This window comes from Anomaloglossus baeobatrachus, chromosome 6 (genome assembly GCF_048569485.1).
Source record: "Anomaloglossus baeobatrachus isolate aAnoBae1 chromosome 6, aAnoBae1.hap1, whole genome shotgun sequence".
NCBI classification, from domain to species: Eukaryota; Metazoa; Chordata; class Amphibia; order Anura; family Aromobatidae; genus Anomaloglossus; species Anomaloglossus baeobatrachus.
The window spans coordinates 298,304,229-298,323,573 of NC_134358.1; the positions used below are offsets into that span (position 1 = coordinate 298,304,229).

At 43.3% G+C, this 19,345-nt stretch overlaps 1 protein-coding gene across 2 annotated transcripts in view; it reads right to left on the reverse strand.

Moving 5' to 3' along the window:
- Positions 1–9,281, reverse strand: part of ELP2 (elongator acetyltransferase complex subunit 2) — a 143,971-nt gene extending 134,690 nt beyond the window's left edge. For both annotated transcript variants that reach the window (XM_075314886.1, XM_075314885.1), the window contains exons 1-3: positions 9,112–9,281; positions 7,064–7,142; positions 2,037–2,107 (exon numbers count right to left, since the gene is read on the reverse strand). In XM_075314886.1, the coding sequence (XP_075171001.1) occupies positions 2,037–2,107; positions 7,064–7,142; positions 9,112–9,243 (282 nt within the window). In that variant the 5' untranslated portion in view covers positions 9,244–9,281. The remainder of the gene's footprint in view (positions 1–2,036; positions 2,108–7,063; positions 7,143–9,111) is intronic.
- Positions 9,282–19,345: the final 10,064 nt, after the last annotated feature.

Consider the following 19,345-nt stretch of genomic DNA (forward strand, 5'->3'; position numbering starts at 1 on the left):
ACGCAGCGGTGCACAGTGTTTGGAAGCCCCGCTGCTGCCCTCCGGTGAGTCCCTGCTGGCATTTTTTCTTAACGGTTTGCCTGGTAAGCTTATCCTGTGTTATCAGTATCTGATGATCTATATTTGATTTTTACAGCATGTCCTGTCCTGTCCTTCTGTTGCAAGGACTGACATCTGACTTTATACTCCCCTGACGATTATCTTTTTATATGAAACGCGTTGTGAGAACAAGGACATCGGGACCTCAATCCCTATAAGGGGACCATGTGTTAAGTCCACTAATAGGACTACTGGGACGCCCAGGAGGATATGAGGATCTCTATTGGTAGAGGATGGACCGTCGTCTGATGTGGTGAGACTGTTCCATCCTCTTCTACCTCTAAATACAGGGTTGTTGGACCTTCATTGACACTGTGGCTGTCCAAGCCCCACTGGTGAGCTGTCCTGGTATATGCTTAAAACAGGTCAGCATACCAGTTTCGTTATCTGTACAGGCGCAGTCCTGGCCTTGATGGTACCCCTATACATGCTAAAGGGGACTGTGATGCGGTTTTGGTTTTAAGATAACTTCTCTGAAGTGAGGCTTTACCTGCTTCCTTTTAAAGGAATTATTAAAAGGTATATTTTAATTACTTTTGTACCCCGTCCTTGCTGCTTTGTTAATTCTGACACTACTTGTGGTACAATACCAGTGGCTATTATTTATTTATTTATTTAATTGAGCTCCAGAGATGCAGTAGGATGATAGGAGAAAGTTGCACAAAGTCAACGATCACTGCAGCCCTCCACCAGTCGGGCCTTTATGGCAGAGTGGCCCGACGGAAGCCTCTCTTCAGTGCAAGACATATAAAAGCCCGCATAGACTTTGCAAAAAAAACACATGAATGACTCCCAGACTATGAGAAATGAAATTTTCTGGTCTGATGAGACAAAGATAGAACTTTTTGGTGATTATTCTAAGCGGTGTGTGTGGAGAAAACCAGTCACTGCTCATCCCCTGCCCAATACACAACCTCATGTGAACGCATCTTGCCGCGCTTTCATTGTAAATTAATGGAACTGAAACGCCTTTGTGCCGGATCCGGCAAAATACCGCTGATGTGAGCGACGTTTAAGCAGCCCAGTAAGTGACACATCACTGGAATCAGGGTCTCTGCCCCTACATTATGCTGATTTCAGATAAGGTGGCAAGAAAATGGTGAAAGATTCTCTTTAATGGAATATATGATATTGATGACCCATTCATATAGCTCATCAATATCAAATTGTGTACCACCACTAATAATTTATATCAGAGCTGTCCTGCATACGTGGTCTGTACACTATTTATATTCAGTTGGGCCACAGCTGATGGGTGTAAGTGCCATGTATTGGATCCTCACTGATCTGATATTTATTTTACTTACTAGAGCCTTTAATTTTCCAAAGATCTTTACAGATTTCACCATCACTGTCCCCATTAGGGCTCATAATCTAACTTCCCTATCAGTATGTCTTTGGAGGCTGGAAGGAACCAGAGAACCAGGAGGAAACCCATGCAAACACAGGGAGAACATACAAACTCCTTGCAGATGTTGTCCATGATTGGATTTAAACTAAGGACCTGAGAGATGCAAAGCTGCAGTGCTGAGCCACAGTGCTGTCCCCAAGGAAAGGTCATCAATACTATAGTGGAGGAAAACCCGTGCAAGAAAAGGTTCTTCAGCAGTTGTAGTGTGTACGATGAAGCACACCAGTAAAGCAGCTGCAGAACGTTTTACGAATAGGATGGCGGTGTTACTTATCAATAAGTAGCAGACATAAAACGTTCTCCCTTTGTCTTCCAGAAGATGTTCTGCCGCACCATGCATTGTTGCACGTCAGGAGTCAGCTTTGAGTCCTCCGATCTGTATAAGTGCGCTCTGCCTGCAGCCTAAAGATTATATGACAATAATCCTCCGTGATGACTAATATTCCGATAACTCACAAGAGGGTGGACGAACCCACATAGAATATTATCCCATACATGATTACAGTTGCTACGCAAGATTCTGCACCTGATAGTCATTTGTCTTCCAGATGATCACCTTCTTATCAGACCCCCCAGAAACCAGCTCGAATTCAGGACCTGAAAAACACCAGAACAGACAATAGAGACACAGGCTGTCTATTACACACAAGTTACTGCCTAAGCACTTTAGATATTGGATATTCAGCTACACAAAACTAAATGGATTTTTTTCACTAGAGATGGGCAAACCCGCATATGTTTAGGTTCGGCTGGACTTGAACCCAAATATCTGCCGGGACCCCATATAAGTCTATGGGGACTCAAAAATTGTGCAATAAAATGGTGGTAAAAAGGCTTGGGAGGCTGCAAAGCAGGACAGTTATACTTACAGAGTCTCCTGTCACACTGCTTCCGGGACTGCTCATTATCTCTCATACATATTCACTGCTTCTCCTGCCCACAATCATTCCTGACATCTGTGATTGGTTGCAGTCAGTCTGCACCCTCATCCTGTGTGACAGCATCTATGATTGGTTGGAATCACACAAGCAGTCTGCGTCACTATAGTGATGTAGAAATAATTAAATAAATTTAACAAATGGCGTAGGGTCCACCATATTGTGATACCCTGTGCAGAAAAAGCAGACGGCTACAGGCTGCAGCCCCCAACCGTGCACTTACCTTGGCAGTGTATCAAAATATGAGGGACCCTTTGATCATTTTTTTGTTTTGTTTTTGTTTTTTTTTTAAATAATTGAAATAATTGATTTAAAAAAAACATTGTGCTGCCCCCCTCCCTCCCCAATTTTGATACGCAGCTATGATAAAGCCAACAGCTGGGGGCTGGTATTCTCAGGCTGGGGAGACCCATGGTTATTGTGCCCCCCCAGGCTAACAATATCAGCCCGCAGCCCTCAAGAATTGTCGCATCCATTAGATGCAACATTACCGGCACTTTGCCCGACTCATCCCAATTGCTCTGGTGCGGTGGCAATTGGGATACTATAAAAGGTGTTAAAGACAGCGGTCATTTATTAAAAATCACAACTGCCACTAAGCCCTGGATTAGTAATGTGGAGGGGCTCTATGAGACCCGCCCTCATTACTAACCCTGTAAGTCAAAAGAAATAAACTTTCTCCAATTTATTAACCCCCAACATAATGTACACCACAACGTCCCACAATTATCCCGATTCCACTCCATACGTACGTCGCAGCTGTGAGCGGTGACGTCACTGAGATTACCTGCAGTCACAGCTGGAGGTTCGCACCTGTGACCGCAGGCAAGCTCACCATAGGTGAACTCATTGAGTTCTATAAGACCAGCATCTCCTGGCAGAAAACCATGGCTTTTTTTGTCAAGAGATGCAAACTTGGTGGTGAATTTGTACACCAAATTCCTGCAACAATACTGCATCTGCTGCACAAAAAACATGATTCGGCTTTGAAGCATTATTTTTGCCAGAAGATGCAGTATTGGAGCAAGAATTTGGTGTAAAAAATTCTAGCACCAAATCTGCATCTCTTGGCAAAAAAAGTACTCTGGGTATAACAATATGGGGGGAACCTACCAATTTTTAAATTTATTTATTGTTACACCCCTATTAGGAATGCACACAGCATGTGTGATTCCAACCAATCACAGACGCCAGGACTGGTGGTGGGTGGGGGAAGCAGTAAATATGTATGAGAGGTAATGAGCAGCCCCGGAAGCAGTGCGACAGCCACACCGGAGACTCAGTAAGTAGAACTGTCCTTCTTTGCAGCCTCCCTAGCCCTTTCTACCACCATTTTGCTGCACAATTTTTGGGTTGGATCTAGATGTAGTGTTACAGCCACAGGCAAGGTCAGTAAGTATAACGGTCCTTCTTTATTACTTTTTGTTTTTTTATTTCTATCATTATCCAGGCAGCCAAACCCGAACAGTAACTCGGCTTCCCTGAGAAGTCCTTGTTTGGGGTCTGTGCACAGACACTAGGTATCCGGTACGGATCCCAAATTTTACAGTTCGGTTCACCCATCACTATTTATCACCAAGGTCTATTCTGTAATTCATGAATTGATCTAGTCAGTCAGATAGAGATAATGAGCAGCTCTGGCTTAAAGAGAGGCCTCAAACAGTAACCCCCCCCCCCCCCCCCCTAATAGGACACGTAGACAAGGGCTATCCTGATAACACAACCTAACAATCCATTAGATGCTATACTTGCTAAGCTACTCTGGTCTAAGAATAAAAGTAAAACTAATACAATAAAAATAGATTAAGATTACAAATAAAGGGTTAATCCCAAAAGTGAAATTATCATTGTGATTGGGAAACAGCCAAGTGCTGCACTTGTCTTACTCAGTCAGCTCCATGGTCAAACATGCTCACTAGCACTCTACCCAAGCTGGGGTTCCCTGTGTCCAGGATCCAAAGCCCCATTCTCAAGATTGTTGGGGTCTTAGCAGTTGGAACAATAAATTGTCTGTAATCCCATGGGTTATTCCCAAAATTATATGTTAAATTCAGTTTATATTTCAACTGAAACCATAAAATGGAGCTGTACTTTCAACCAACTTTATATAAATCCATACTATAGGCAAATATACAAAACTTTGTAATATATCTTGTAAGAGAAATCAGCTTCGCCCCCTCCTCCATATCTAGAACTTGTCATCCACTCTGGAAAACTTCTGAAATTTGTTTGCTCTGTCGAGACGGACTGCTAGCTCACTGTGATGTCATGTGACACAGCCAATTATACTCTATGGAGAGGAGACGGGCGAGAACAAGACAGGAGCAGAGCGAGGAAACAAGCAGAGGCAAAGTGTCTGCTGAGCTTTCTAACAAGTCTTTTATCTCCCCATAGAGCAGGAGTCGTATCCAGACAGCTACTACTGTATTATAATGTCATCCATGCTGCTGCTTGACTCTGTGCTAGTGCTAAAAAAAAAGTAATAAATGTGTGTGCTGTGCATTGTATGGGAGACAATACCGCAGATTGTCTCCTGCAGCAGCAAATTAGAAATCAAAATGCAGAGTAGAATAGAAAGAAATAGTACAGGTGCCCTGATGTACACACAGAGGACACCTTATTCTGAAAAGTTATTTGAAAACATAGTAACCCCTTAAAGGGAACCTGTCATCAGAAATTTAGCTATAAACCTAAAAGTGTCCCCCTCTGCAGCTCCTGGGCTGCATTCTAGTAAGGTTCCTATAGTTTTTGTGGCCCCTTTTATACCAAAATAAATACTTTATAAACTTGTACCTTTTCGTATGCAAATTTCGTAAATCTTCCATGGGGGCGGGCTGCCTGATGTCCCTTGCTGTTCCTCCTGCCGATTTACGCCGCCCCCGAATGCTGAATTTCAAACCTCAGGACGCCGCCCCTGGGCGCCCGTGGTCCCGCGCATGCGCTGTGCGACTGTAGCGGTGCCGTGCACTGTCTGCACGTGTGTCTGCTGGTGATGCTTTGCGCGGGCACGAGGTTATGGGCGGATGACAATCACAGCGCCGCCCATAACCTCGTGCCCGCGCAAAGCGTCACCAGTGGTCACACGTGCACACAGTGCACGGCACCGCTACAGTCGCACAGAGCATGCGCGAGACCACGGGCACCCAGGGGCGGCGTCCTGAGGTTTGAAATTCAGCGATCGGGGGCGGCGTAAATCGGCAGGAGGACAACCACGGACATCAGGCAGCCCGTCCCCATGGAAGATTTACGAAATTTGCATACGAAAAGGTACAAGTTTATAAAGTATTTATTTTGGTATAAAAGGGGCCACAAGAACTATAGGAAGCTTCCTAGAATGCAGCCCAGGAGCTGCAGAGGGGGACACTTTTAGGTTTATAGCTACATTTCTGATGACAGGTTCCCTTTAAGTTAAAGGGGTTAATAATAAGGGGGTAGTAATAATAATAATAATAATAATAATATTATTAATAATAGTAAATACATCTAATTAGAAATGCAGTCTAGTTTTCCTACTTAGATATGTCACTCACCTCATCTGCAGGGCATTGCAGCTTATGTATTCATGGTTATGACCACTAACAACTGTCACTGTATGAGTGGTTGTAACTATGGATACCTAAGCTGCAATGCCCTGCACATGAGAAAAGTGACATACCTAATCAGGAGAACTATACTGCATTTCTAATTGGAGATATTTACTAATATTATTACAGCTATTACATATTGGGATAGGATCTCAGAGATGGGAATAGCAACTTAAATCTTCCGGTGCAGATTTCAAATGTATCCATTAGTGATGAGGGTATTGTCCAGGGCTCAGTACGCATAATGAGCATTTTGATACTCGGGTCTCATTTACAGAGTATAATGGAAGTAAATAGGGCACCTGAGTATGTGTAAATGCCAGTTACGAGCACCCAACAGTTCGCTCATCACTAGCATCCATAATACGTCATTTACCTGACAGAGGCTGAGGGGCACTTTGCACAGTACGATATCGCAGGTGCGATGTCGGTGGGGTCAAATTGAAAGTGACGCACATCCGGCGTCGCTGTCGATATCGTAGTGTGTAAAGCATTTTTTGATGCGATTAACGAGCGCAAAAGCGTCGTAATTGTATCATCAGTGTAGGGTCCAACATTTCTATAATTTCGCTGCAGCGACAGTCCGATGTTGTTCCTCGTTCCTGCGGCAGTACACATCACTGTGTGAGAAACCGCAGGAACGAGGAACATCAGCTTACCTGCGTCACCCCGGCTATGCGGAAGGACATAGGTGGGCGGGATGTTTACGTCCCGCTCATCTCCGCCCCTCTGCTTCTATTGGCCGCCTGCCGTGTGACGTCGCTGTGATGCCATATGACCTGCCCCCTTAGGAAGGAGGCGGTTTGCCGGCCAGAGCGACGTCGCAGGACAGGTGAGTGCATGTGAAGCTGGCGTAGCGATAATGTTCGCTACGGCAGTGATCACAAGATATCGCTGCTGCGACGAGGGCGGGGACTATCGCACTCAGCATCGGCTAGCGATGTCGCAACGTGCAAAGTACCCCTAAGAGTACCTTTTGGTCTCCATCGGAGTGGTATGCATTATCTGAGCTGCATTATACAAGTACTCACTGCAATCCGGCGTCTGAATCCACTGCACACAGTTCACCCGCCCGCTGTGGCCATTTAGTGTAGATAGCACTTTCTTTTTCTGAAATTATAAAACATAGTATATCATCAGAAAATTACCTATTGTTTAATTGTTTATTGCATTATTGAAAAAACGTTATTTTTCATATTACAATCTTTATTTTTAGAAATATCTATACGGTAATAATCTTGCAGTTTTCACACTGGTCACTTGAGCTGTTTTAGAGTTACACTGCCCATCCTTTCAGGAAGAGTTTACAGGAGCTCTATCATCAGTAGAGGCAGGATTACATGGACAGGTCACATCTCTATACACATCAGATAACACCAGATCCACCAATCACAACAGCTGATTTCACACCGCTCCCCTCCCCCCACAATCACCTAACCACAGGCTTACTAGACTCTTCACCACAAAAGACAGTCATGTTCTGACCATTGTAGCTTTGATTCATCAAAGTGTTTATGGTTAAAAAAAAACCCCGCTTGAATAGTCATAAAATCTTTGCAACTTTTGACGTTTTCAGGCCAGTTCCGGCAAGCTGTGGGGCCAGGCATAGCGGCGCACATTTATCAAGTGCATGACTGGTTGTGGCATGCCTTATCTTACTCCAGTCTCTGACTGGAGTAAGATTCGTGGCAATGTGCAAGGACTGTAGTGTTAATGTCTAAAAAAACAAACAAAACAAAAAACAGTGGCCAGTGTAAAAATTGCAAGATTGCCTTTTCTTATTAATACAAATTGAAAACATGGTCAAAAATTCATTTAAAGGCCCTGTCACACACAGAGATAAATCTGCGGCAGATCTGTGGTTGCAGTGAAATTGTGGACAATCAGTGCCAGGTTTGTGGCTCTGTACAAATGGAACAATATGTCCATGATTTCACTGCAACCACAGATCTGCCAAAGATTTATCTCTGTGTGTAACAGGGCCTTAAAACAAAAGCCTGAGGTAAACAATAGGTCGATATTTCTGCTGAGCACCCAGGTGATCAGAAACTGCACTTGGGGCAGACGCCGTGACCTCTGACCCCACTCGGGGCAGACGCCGTGACCTCTGACCCCACTCGGGGCAGACGCCGTGACCTCTGACCCCACTCGGGGCAGACGCCGTGACCTCTGACCCCACTCGGGGCAGACGCCGTGACCTCTGACCCCACTCGGGGCAGACGCCGTGACCTCTGACCCCACTCGGGGCAGACGCCGTGACCTCTGATCCCACTCGGGGCAGACGCCGTGACCTCTGATCCCACTCGGGGCAGACGCCGTGACCTCTGATCCCACTCGGGGCAGACGCCGTGATCTCTGATCCCACTCGGGGCAGACGCCGTGATCTCTGATCCCACTCGGGGCAGACGCCGTGATCTCTGATCCCACTCGGGGCAGACGCCGTGATCTCTGATCCCACTCGGGGCAGACGCCGTGACCTCTGATCCCACTAGGGGCAGACGCCGTGACCTCTGATCCCACTCGGGGCAGACGCCGTGATCTCTGACCCCACTCGGGGCAGACGCCGTGATCTCTGACCCCACTTGGGGCAGACGCCGTGACCTCTGACCCCACTCGGGGCAGACGCCGTGACCTCTGACCCCACTCGGGGCAGACGCCGTGACCTCTGATCCCACTCGGGGCAGTGACTAATCAGTGACTGCACTCAGGGAACATTTTTACAGAAAATACATTAAATCAGGGCCATTCTATCCATAAAATTAAATTAGAGCCACAGTGACATGTCACAACCATCAGACAGCGGAGTGTCATCCTAGAGCCGCCATCCACTGCTACAAATTCCAGCCTAACATCCCTCAGCTCTTAGGTTTTCCAGAATCCACAGCAGATCACATTACATCAGCAGATTGTTGCCGATCACATTGGTATAATGGGATCCAAAGGTCCAATTTCTATATACAGTACATGCCAGTGCCATCTGCCAGCCACGCCGGTGTGAGCCCAGACTCAGGCACCTGGTTCTCCCCTGCACCCAGCAGCAGGCTGACAGCAGCAGACATCGGCGCTCCATAGCGCTTACCTGGGCGCTGTACAGGAGCACACAGTGACAAGCGCCACATGCCAGCACAGCACCCCGGCCCCAGCTCACACAGTGCGGACAGCGGTTCACAGAGAAAGCCGCATGTGCGAGATGAACTGTGGACGCAGCCATGTTGGATCCTGGAAGCTTCAGCTACGAGTGGATCCCAGTAAGTGAAAGGACCTTCGGTGACGTCACGATCATGTGATCAGTCATCCGTCACGTGAGTTGGAGAGCCGCTTTCTGCGCTGCCGGAGGGAGTTTCTTGTGTTTTCTCTATTGTGTAAACATGGCCTCGTAAGCAGGGAATAGGGATGCGTGTCTCGTGCTATGGAGAGAGTGTGTAATGTGCAGTATGAATGTGTCTGCAGAAGGTGGTGCAGATAAAGGAAAATGCTGTCTGTGGCCGCTAGGGGGCGCTCGCTGAATATGAAAGTGCTATTGCTTTTGTTGTGATGTGCGCTCCCCCTAGTGGCAGCTGGGAGTAAGCGGAATGTTAGCACTGCTGCTAATGGAGGGGAGGATTGGAGCTCCACATCAAACAAATGGGCGAAATAAAAATCCTGGAAACAAACAGCTATGTAGAATGTGTGTAGTATCTGACTATAGGTGTCCGTACACAGTACAGTAATCTGCACGCTGCCATATGCCCATTATAGTTCACTCCTGCCTGGCCAGGTAAATGGCTGCCTGATGGCGCGGCTGTGGGTATACTGATGGTGCCTCACCGATGTGTAACCTACCACTCACACAGACATCCCCTGGATGGGGGAGAAATGTGGGAGACCTCACGGATTAGAAATGGATCGTGACATTAGGTTACAAGTATTTCAATGGTGACTCCAACAAGCTAAACGGGAGCATGGTGACCCCAATAGCTCTGGTGCGGGGGAGGGAGCCCTGACCTTGATGTGTTCTCAGTCTAGAAGATAGCGAGACACCATGGCGGCCCCCACACACGTGCGTTTTATTACCTTCTTGTTGTTGCTATTGTGTTTGTTTTGCAGACAAGACCCATTTTTCATCAGCTTCCTGGATCCAGGCTTTATACATTCTCTGGTCCTTGCCTGTTTTTACCATCCCTGCGGCATTCACTTTTCTCATGCGTAGATGGAGGCCTCTGTGCTGTCTGTTATTCTATCCAGACACATTGGTGGTTTCCTTTCCCCTATTCACAAAACCACAAACAGAAGGAATGACTATAAGTGGTCCATGCTCGGTCCAGGAACAACAAGGATGTGAAAACCAGATGTGTGAATGAGGTCTTTGTGGATTACGTCCCTAACCCCTCCCCCCCCAGGCTGTTTTCACCTTCCTGACCAGGCCATGTTTTCAATTCTGACCAGTGTCACTATATGCGGTAATAACTCTGGAAGGCTTCAGCGGATCCCAGTATCTCTGAGATTGTTTTTTCTTGACACATTGTACTTTATGTTATTGGTAAATTTAGAATAATATTGTTTGTGTTTGTGAAAATATCAAAAATGTCACAATTTTCAAACTTTACATTTTTATATCCTTAAACCCATTACTCATGCTGTACAAAATAATTCATAAATAACATTTCTCATATCCTTACTTTACATCTGCATCATTTTTCAAACGTCATTTTATTATGTTAGGCTGTTATGAGGTGTAAAGGGAACCTGTCACCACCTTTTTGGCGTATAAGCTGCGGCCACCACCACCGGGCTCTTATATAGAGTATTCTAACATGCTGCATATAAGAGCCCAGGCCAGGGGTATAACATAAAAAACACTTTATAATACTTACCTAACGGTCGCGCGGTGGGCATTATGAGCGTGTCCGTTCTCCGGTGCCTCCTCTTTCAGCCATCTTCGTCCTCTTTCTGAAGCCTGTGTACATGACGCGTCTACGTCATACAAACTCGCCGGTCCTGCGCAGGCGTACTACAATACTTTGATCTGCCCTGCTCAGGGCAGATCAAAGTGCGCCTCCTCGGGACCTGAATGCCGGCGAGTGTGGATGACATCGGACCAGTCACGCACCCCGGCTTCAGAAAATGGAGGACGAAGATGGCTAAAAGAGGCGGCGCCGGCACTGGACAACAGAGACGCCCATAAGACCCATTGCGCAACCGTTAGGTAAGTATTATAAAGGGATTTTTATGTTATACCCCCGGCCTGGGCTCTTACATGTTAGAATGCTGTATATAAGAGCCCGGTGGTGGTGGCCGCAGCTTATTGGGCAAAAAAGTGTTCCCTTGAACATTCAGCAGTAATTTCTTATTTTTTCCAAAAAATTACAAAACCTCTTTCTTTAGGGACCTATTCAGATATAAATGGACTTTGAGGGGCCTATATATTGGAATCTCCCAATAAGGGTACGCTCACACGAGCGTGAAAATCGGACGAGTGCAATGCGAGAAATTCTCGCATTGCACTCTGACCAATGTTAGGCAATGAGGTTGAGCTGTTGGTCAGCTTTTCTCGCATCCAGATTCTGGATGCGAGAAAAGCGGCAACATGCTGCGTTTTGCTGCTACCCGCCGTATTTCTCGCACCCATTCAAGTGAATGGTTGCGAGAGATACATCGGACTGCACTCGGATGTTATCCCAGTGCAGTGCGATATACGCACAGGCTGACAGTGGAGGAGATGGGGGGGATTAACCCATCCCTCTCCTCCGCAGCGCCCGCACTCAGCTTCACAGCTGTGACCCGATCGCAAGATCGGGTTACAGTCGCATGACACTTGTCTCAGGCTCGCAGCAGAGCCTGAGCCAGGGGGCAGTAGCATATCGCATCCGATGCTCTCGCATCGGATGCCATACGCTCGTGTGAGTCCAGCCTAAGTGACACCATTTTAATCACCACACCTCTCAAATACTTCAAAACTGCTGTCAGGAAAATTTTTAACATTAAGGAATAACGTTTGGAACTCCATTCTATGTCTGAACTGGGTGCAAAAAACCTAAAAAACATCACTATGGGGAGATAAGGTATGCACTCCAGTGACTATGGAAGGGGAATACATGGAATAGCAGAAACTGCTGTGTGAATACTGACATGAAAAATTCAATAGCTATATGTATAGAATGAAATGTGAAAAATGGAACCTGCATTACTGCCATGAATATATGAATAAAGAGAAATTTAGCTACTGAATTGATCAATGCAGAAGAGCCCCAACACTACGCCAAAGTATTTCTCTACGTTGGGGTCCCTAGCTTGTGTGTGTCCTCTTATGCAGTTAAAAAACTTACCGTGTATGGGACGCTGAGACCCAGGCTATATATGCGTATAATGTGGATTGGCAATAGGTGTGTATGGGGAGGGTTCACAAACGAAAAAACTACTAACATTAAGGAATAACGTTTGGAACTCCATTCTATGTCTGAACTGGGTGCAAAAAACCTAAAAAACATCACTATGGGGAGATAAGGTATGCACTCCAGTGACTATGGAAGGGGAATACATGGAATAGCAGAAACTGCTGTGTGAATACTGACATGAAAAATTCAATAGCTATATGTATAGAATGAAATGTGAAAAATGGAACCTGCATTACTGCCATGAATATATGAATAAAGAGAAATTTAGCTACTGAATTGATCAATGCAGAAGAGCCCCAACACTACGCCAAAGTATTTCTCTACGTTGGGGTCCCTAGCTTGTGTGTGTCCTCTCATGCAGTTAAAAAACTTACCGTGTATGGGACGCTGAGACCCAGGCTATATATACGATGTGGATTGGCAATAGGTGTGTATGGGGAGGGTTCACAAACGAAAAAACTACTAACATTAAGGAATAACGTTTGGAACTCCATTCTATGTCTGAAACGGGTGCAAAAAACCTAAAAAACATCACTATGGGGAGATAAGGTATGCACTCCAGTGACTATGGAAGGGGAATACATGGAATAGCAGAAACTGCTGTGTGAATACTGACATGAAAAATTCAATAGCTATATGTATAGAATGAAATGTGAAAAATGGAACCTGCATTACTGCCATGAATATATGAATAAAGAGAAATTTAGCTACTGAATTGATCAATGCAGAAGAGCCCCAACACTACGCCAAAGTATTTCTCTACGTTGGGGTCCCTAGCTTGTGTGTGTCCTCTCATGCAGTTAAAAAACTTACCGTGTATGGGACGCTGAGACCCAGGCTATATATGCGTATAATGTGGATTGGCAATAGGTGTGTATGGGGAGGGTTCACAAACGAAAAAACTACTAACATTAAGGAATAACGTTTGGAACTCCATTCTATGTCTGAAACGGGTGCAAAAAACCTAAAAAACATCACTATGGGGAGATAAGGTATGCACTCCAGTGACTATGGAAGGGGAATACATGGAATAGCAGAAACTGCTGTGTGAATACTGACATGAAAAATTCAATAGCTATATGTATAGAATGAAATGTGAAAAATGGAACCTGCATTACTGCCATGAATATATGAATAAAGAGAAAATTTAGCTACTGAATTGATCAATGCAGAAGAGCCCCAACACTACGCCAAAGTATTTCTCTACGTTGGGGTCCCTAGCTTGTGTGTGTCCTCTCATGCAGTTAAAAAACTTACCGTGTATGGGACGCTGAGACCCAGGCTATATATGCGTATAATGTGGATTGGCAATAGGTGTGTATGGGGAGGGTTGGGGCTCTTCTGCATTGATCAATTCAGTAGCTAAATTTCTCTTTATTCATATATTCATGGCAGTAATGCAGGTTCCATTTTTCACATTTCATTCTATACATATAGCTATTGAATTTTTCATGTCAGTATTCACACAGCAGTTTCTGCTATTCCATGTATTCCCCTTCCATAGTCACTGGAGTGCATACCTTATCTCCCCATAGTGATGTTTTTTAGGTTTTTTGCACCCAGTTCAGACATAGAATGGAGTTCCAAACGTTATTCCTTAATGTTAGTAGTTTTTTCGTTTGTGAACCCTCCCCATACACACCTATTGCCAATCCACATTATACGCATATATAGCCTGGGTCTCAGCGTCCCATACACGGTAAGTTTTTTAACTGCATGAGAGGACACACACAAGCTAGGGACCCCAACGTAGAGAAATACTTTGGCGTAGTGTTGGGGCTCTTCTGCATTGATCAATTCAGTAGCTAAATTTCTCTTTATTCATATATTCATGGCAGTAATGCAGGTTCCATTTTTCACATTTCATTCTATACATATAGCTATTGAATTTTTCATGTCAGTATTCACACAGCAGTTTCTGCTATTCCATGTATTCCCCTTCCATAGTCACTGGAGTGCATACCTTATCTCCCCATAGTGATGTTTTTTAGGTTTTTTGCACCCAGTTCAGACATAGAATGGAGTTCCAAACGTTATTCCTTAATGTTAGTAGTTTTGTCGTTTGTGAACCCTCCCCATACACACCTATTGCCAATCCACATTATACGCATATATAGCCTGGGTCTCAGCGTCCCATACACGGTAAGTTTTTTAACTGCATGAGAGGACACACACAAGCTAGGGACCCCAACGTAGAGAAATACTTTGGCGTAGTGTTGGGGCTCTTCTGCATTGATCAATTCAGTAGCCAAATTTCTCTTAATTCATATATTCATGGCAGTAATGCAGGTTCCATTTTTCACATTTCATTCTATACATATAGCTATTGAATTTTTCATGTCAGTATTCACACAGCAGTTTCTGCTATTCCATGTATTCCCCTTCCATAGTCACTGGAGTGCATACCTTATCTCCCCATAGTGATGTTTTTTAGGTTTTTTGCACCCAGTTCAGACATAGAATGGAGTTCCAAACGTTATTCCTTAATGTTAGTAGTTTTTTCGTTTGTGAACCCTCCCCATACACACCTATTGCCAATCCACATTATACGCATATATAGCCTGGGTCTCAGCGTCCCATACACGGTAAGTTTTTTTAACTGCATGAGAGGACACACACAAGCTAGGGACCCCAACGTAGAGAAATACTTTGGCGTAGTGTTGGGGCTCTTCTGCATTGATCAATTCAGTAGCTAAATTTCTCTTTATTCATATATTCATGGCAGTAATGCAGGTTCCATTTTTCACATTTCATTCTATACATATAGCTATTGAATTTTTCATGTCAGTATTCACACAGCAGTTTCTGCTATTACATGTATTCCCCTTACATAGTCACTGGAGTGCATACCTTATCTCCCCATAGTGATGTTTTTTAGGTTTTTTGCACCCAGTTCAGACATAGAATGGAGTTCCAAACGTTATTCCTTAATGTTAGTAGTTTTTTCGTTTGTGAACCCTCCCCATACACACCTATTGCCAATCCACATTATACGCATATATAGCCTGGGTCTCAGCGTCCCATACACGGTAAGTTTTTTAACTGCATGAGAGGACACACACAAGCTAGGGACCCCAACGTAGAGAAATACTTTGGCGTAGTGTTGGGGCTCTTCTGCATTGATCAATTCAGTAGCTAAATTTCTTTTTATTCATATATTCATGGCAGTAATGCAGGTTCCATTTTTCACATTTCATTCTATACATATAGCTATTGAATTTTTCATGTCAGTATTCACACAGCAGTTTCTGCTATTCCATGTATTCCCCTTCCATAGTCACTGGAGTGCATACCTTATCTCCCCATAGTGATGTTTTTTAGGTTTTTTGCACCCAGTTCAGACATAGAATGGAGTTCCAAACGTTATTCCTTAATGTTAGTAGTTTTTTCGTTTGTGAACCCTCCCCATACACACCTATTGCCAATCCACATTATACGCATATATAGCCTGGGTCTCAGCGTCCCATACACGGTAAGTTTTTTTAACTGCATGAGAGGACACACACAAGCTAGGGACCCCAACGTAGAGAAATACTTTGGCGTAGTGTTGGGGCTCTTCTGCATTGATCAATTCAGTAGCTAAATTTCTCTTTATTCATATATTCATGGCAGTAATGCAGGTTCCATTTTTCACATTTCATTCTATACATATAGCTATTGAATTTTTCATGTCAGTATTCACACAGCAGTTTCTGCTATTCCATGTATTCCCCTTCCATAGTCACTGGAGTGCATACCTTATCTCCCCATAGGAAAATTTTTAAGACTTTAGGTGCAACACAGGACTTAATGCAAAGCATAGTGAAAAAAAAAAATTGTAATTTTTACTCTAAAATTTAGTTTTAGCCCCATTTTTTTTCACTTTTACAAGGGATAACACAACAAAATGGGCAATTTTAACCCAGTTTCTTCTGAGCGCGCTGATACCCCACATGTGGGAAGAAACCTCTGTTTCAACAAATGGGAGGGCTCGGAACAGAAGGAGCAATATTTGAATTTTGGACCATAAATTTTGCTGAAATAAATTGCGAGCACCATGTCGCATTTGCAGGACCCGTAAGGTACCTAAACAGCAGAAACCTCCTAAAGGTGACCCCATTTTGGAAACTAAACCCCTCAAGGATTTTATCTGGGGGTATATTGAGCATTTTGAACCCACAGGTACTTCACAGAATTTGATAACATTAGGTCGTCATGTTGAAAATTTTCATTTTTTTTTTCTTTCAAAAAATGCTCTCAATTTAATCAGGGGACTGTGAGGGCCAGTGTAAAACCTTCAGCTTGCACCTCTTGAGATAGTCTATTGTGGATTTAGACGTATGTTAAGGACCATTATCCAATTGTGGAAGCCATCCTGTTTTCAGCTTTTTTCAGATGATGTTATGTTTGCATCAAGAATTTGTTAAAATTTCATTGAATCCAGTATTCTCTTTACTCATGAAATGTTCCCAGTGCCATTGGCTGCAACACAACCTCAAAGAATGATTGATCCATCCACATGCTTAATGGTTGTCAAGATATTATTTTCCTGTAATTCTGATCGCGGGGGACCGATCCTGTCAAAGGGGATCTTTTAACCCCCTTTCAACTTTGTTAGGTACTGCTTTCCGAATTGACAGCGGTATTTAAGGGACAATTGACCCCGTCCAATTCAAAAACAGATGGTGGGGAATTGCAATGCTCATCAGAAATAGTGTTACACAGTTTGGTGCCATTGTAATCCATTTTCCCATGTGAAAATGTAAAATCTGGGGCTAAAACAAAATTTTGGTGGAAAAAAATATAATTAATTTTTATTCATCGCCCAATGGTATACAATTCTGTGACACACCTGGATTAATTCATTCTGCTGTTCCCGCACCTCAGTGGCTCTGCCAATGTGATATGGAACATGCAAACCATAACAGCAAAATCTGCCCTATAAAATAGTGTTCCTTCTTTCTGAGCTTACCACTGAGCCTGAGAAGAAGTTCCCCTTTACATGTAGGGTATTGACGCACTCAGGAGTAATTGCACAACAAACTATGTGGTCCATTGTTTTACTATTAGCTATTATGAAAATAAAAACTTGGGACTAAACATTTTTTGTGGTGAAAATGTATTGTATTTATTCTTCTTCACCACCCAATGGTATAAAATTCTGTGAGGTACATGTAGTGTCCATATGATCACTGCACCCCGAGATGAATTCATTGAGGGGTGTAGTTTGTAAAATGGGGTCACTTATGGGGGTCTTCTTTTCTAGCACCTCATGTACTCTGCCAATGTGACATGGCACCCTTAAACAATTCCAGCAAAATCTGCACTGCAACATGGCGTTCCACTGTGCATTTTCTCCTATTACCCTTTTAAAAATTAAAAACTTGGTGCCAAAGCAACATTGTATTGGAAAAATGTGAAATTTTCTTTTACTCGGCCCAATGTTATACAATTCTTTGAATCACCTGAGGGTGAAAAATGCTCACTACACCCCTAGATGAATTCGGAGAGATGTGTAGTTTCCAACATGGGGTCATTTGTGGAAGTCTATGCTGTTTTACCATATCATGGGCCAGTCAAATGTGACATAGCGTCTGCAATCTATTCTAGCCAAAATAACACTCCAAAGTTCCCAAAAAATTATATTATACCACATAATGGAAATCGTTGTACACAGGAGAAATTGCACAACTAATTGTACAGTTCATTTTCTCCTATTACCTTATGAAAATTAAACATGTAGGGCAAAAGCAACATACTATGGGGAAATTGTTTGTTTTTTCATTTTCATGTCCAAACACTAAAACATTCTTTGAAGCACCTGTCGGTTCAGGCTGCTCACCACACTTTTAAATACATTTCATGAGTGGTTTGGTTTCCAAAATTTCATTTCTGGGGGGTTTCCACTTTTTAGCAACATGAGGGGCTCTGCAAATATGACATGGTATCCCCTACCTATTTCAGCCAAATTGAATGGCTTTCCTTCCCTTCCAAGCCCTGCCGTGCACCCACACAGTAGGTTTCCCCCACATATGGGGTATCGGCATACTCAAGAGAAATTTTACAACAAATTTTGTTTTTTTCTGCTACTCTTGTGAAAATGCAAAATTTGAAGCTAAAGCAATATTTTTGTGTGAAGAAGTAAAATTTTCATTTTTTTTCCCTTCTACATTGCTTTGTTTCCTTTTAAGCACCTGAAAGGTTCATAAACCTCTTGAATGTGATTTTGAGCATTTTGAGGGGTGCAGTTTTTAAAATGGTGTAACGTTTGGTTTTTTTCTGTCATATAGGCCTCTCAAAGCCACTTAAAAGTGATGCGATCCCTAAAAAAAATGGTTTTGTAAATTTTGTTGAAAAAATAAGAAATTGCTGATAATTTTCGAACACTTCTAACTTTCAAAAATAAATTATGTTTCAAAAATTGTACTGCTGTAAAGTAATCATGTGGTATATGCTATTTGTTATTTATTTTGTGTGATATATATCTCTGGTTTAAGGGCACAGAAATGAAAATTGCGAAATTTTCAAAGATTTTACCAAAATTCCCATATTTTAACAAAGAAACCTAAAATATTTGAACCTAAATTTAGCACTAACACATTGTTTTTTGTTTTTTTTTCGTAATATGAAGTACAATCTCAGAATCATCAGGATCCATGTAAGCATTACAGCGTTGTTAAATCATAAAGTGACACTTGTTAGAATTATAAAATGTGGCTGTCAGAAAGGTGAAACAGGCTTCGGTAGTAAGGGGTTAAAGTTTCTTGATACTTGCATATGCAGTATGGGGCCTGATAAAACTATCCATACTCCATTAACTCTTCCAGAATTTTTAAGCAAACTTAAATATGCACTGAGCAAAAATATAAACACACTCTTGTTTTTGCCCCGTTTTTCATGAGTTCAACTATATGATCTAAGACTTTTTCTATGTACACAAAAGGCCTTTTTCTCTCAAAT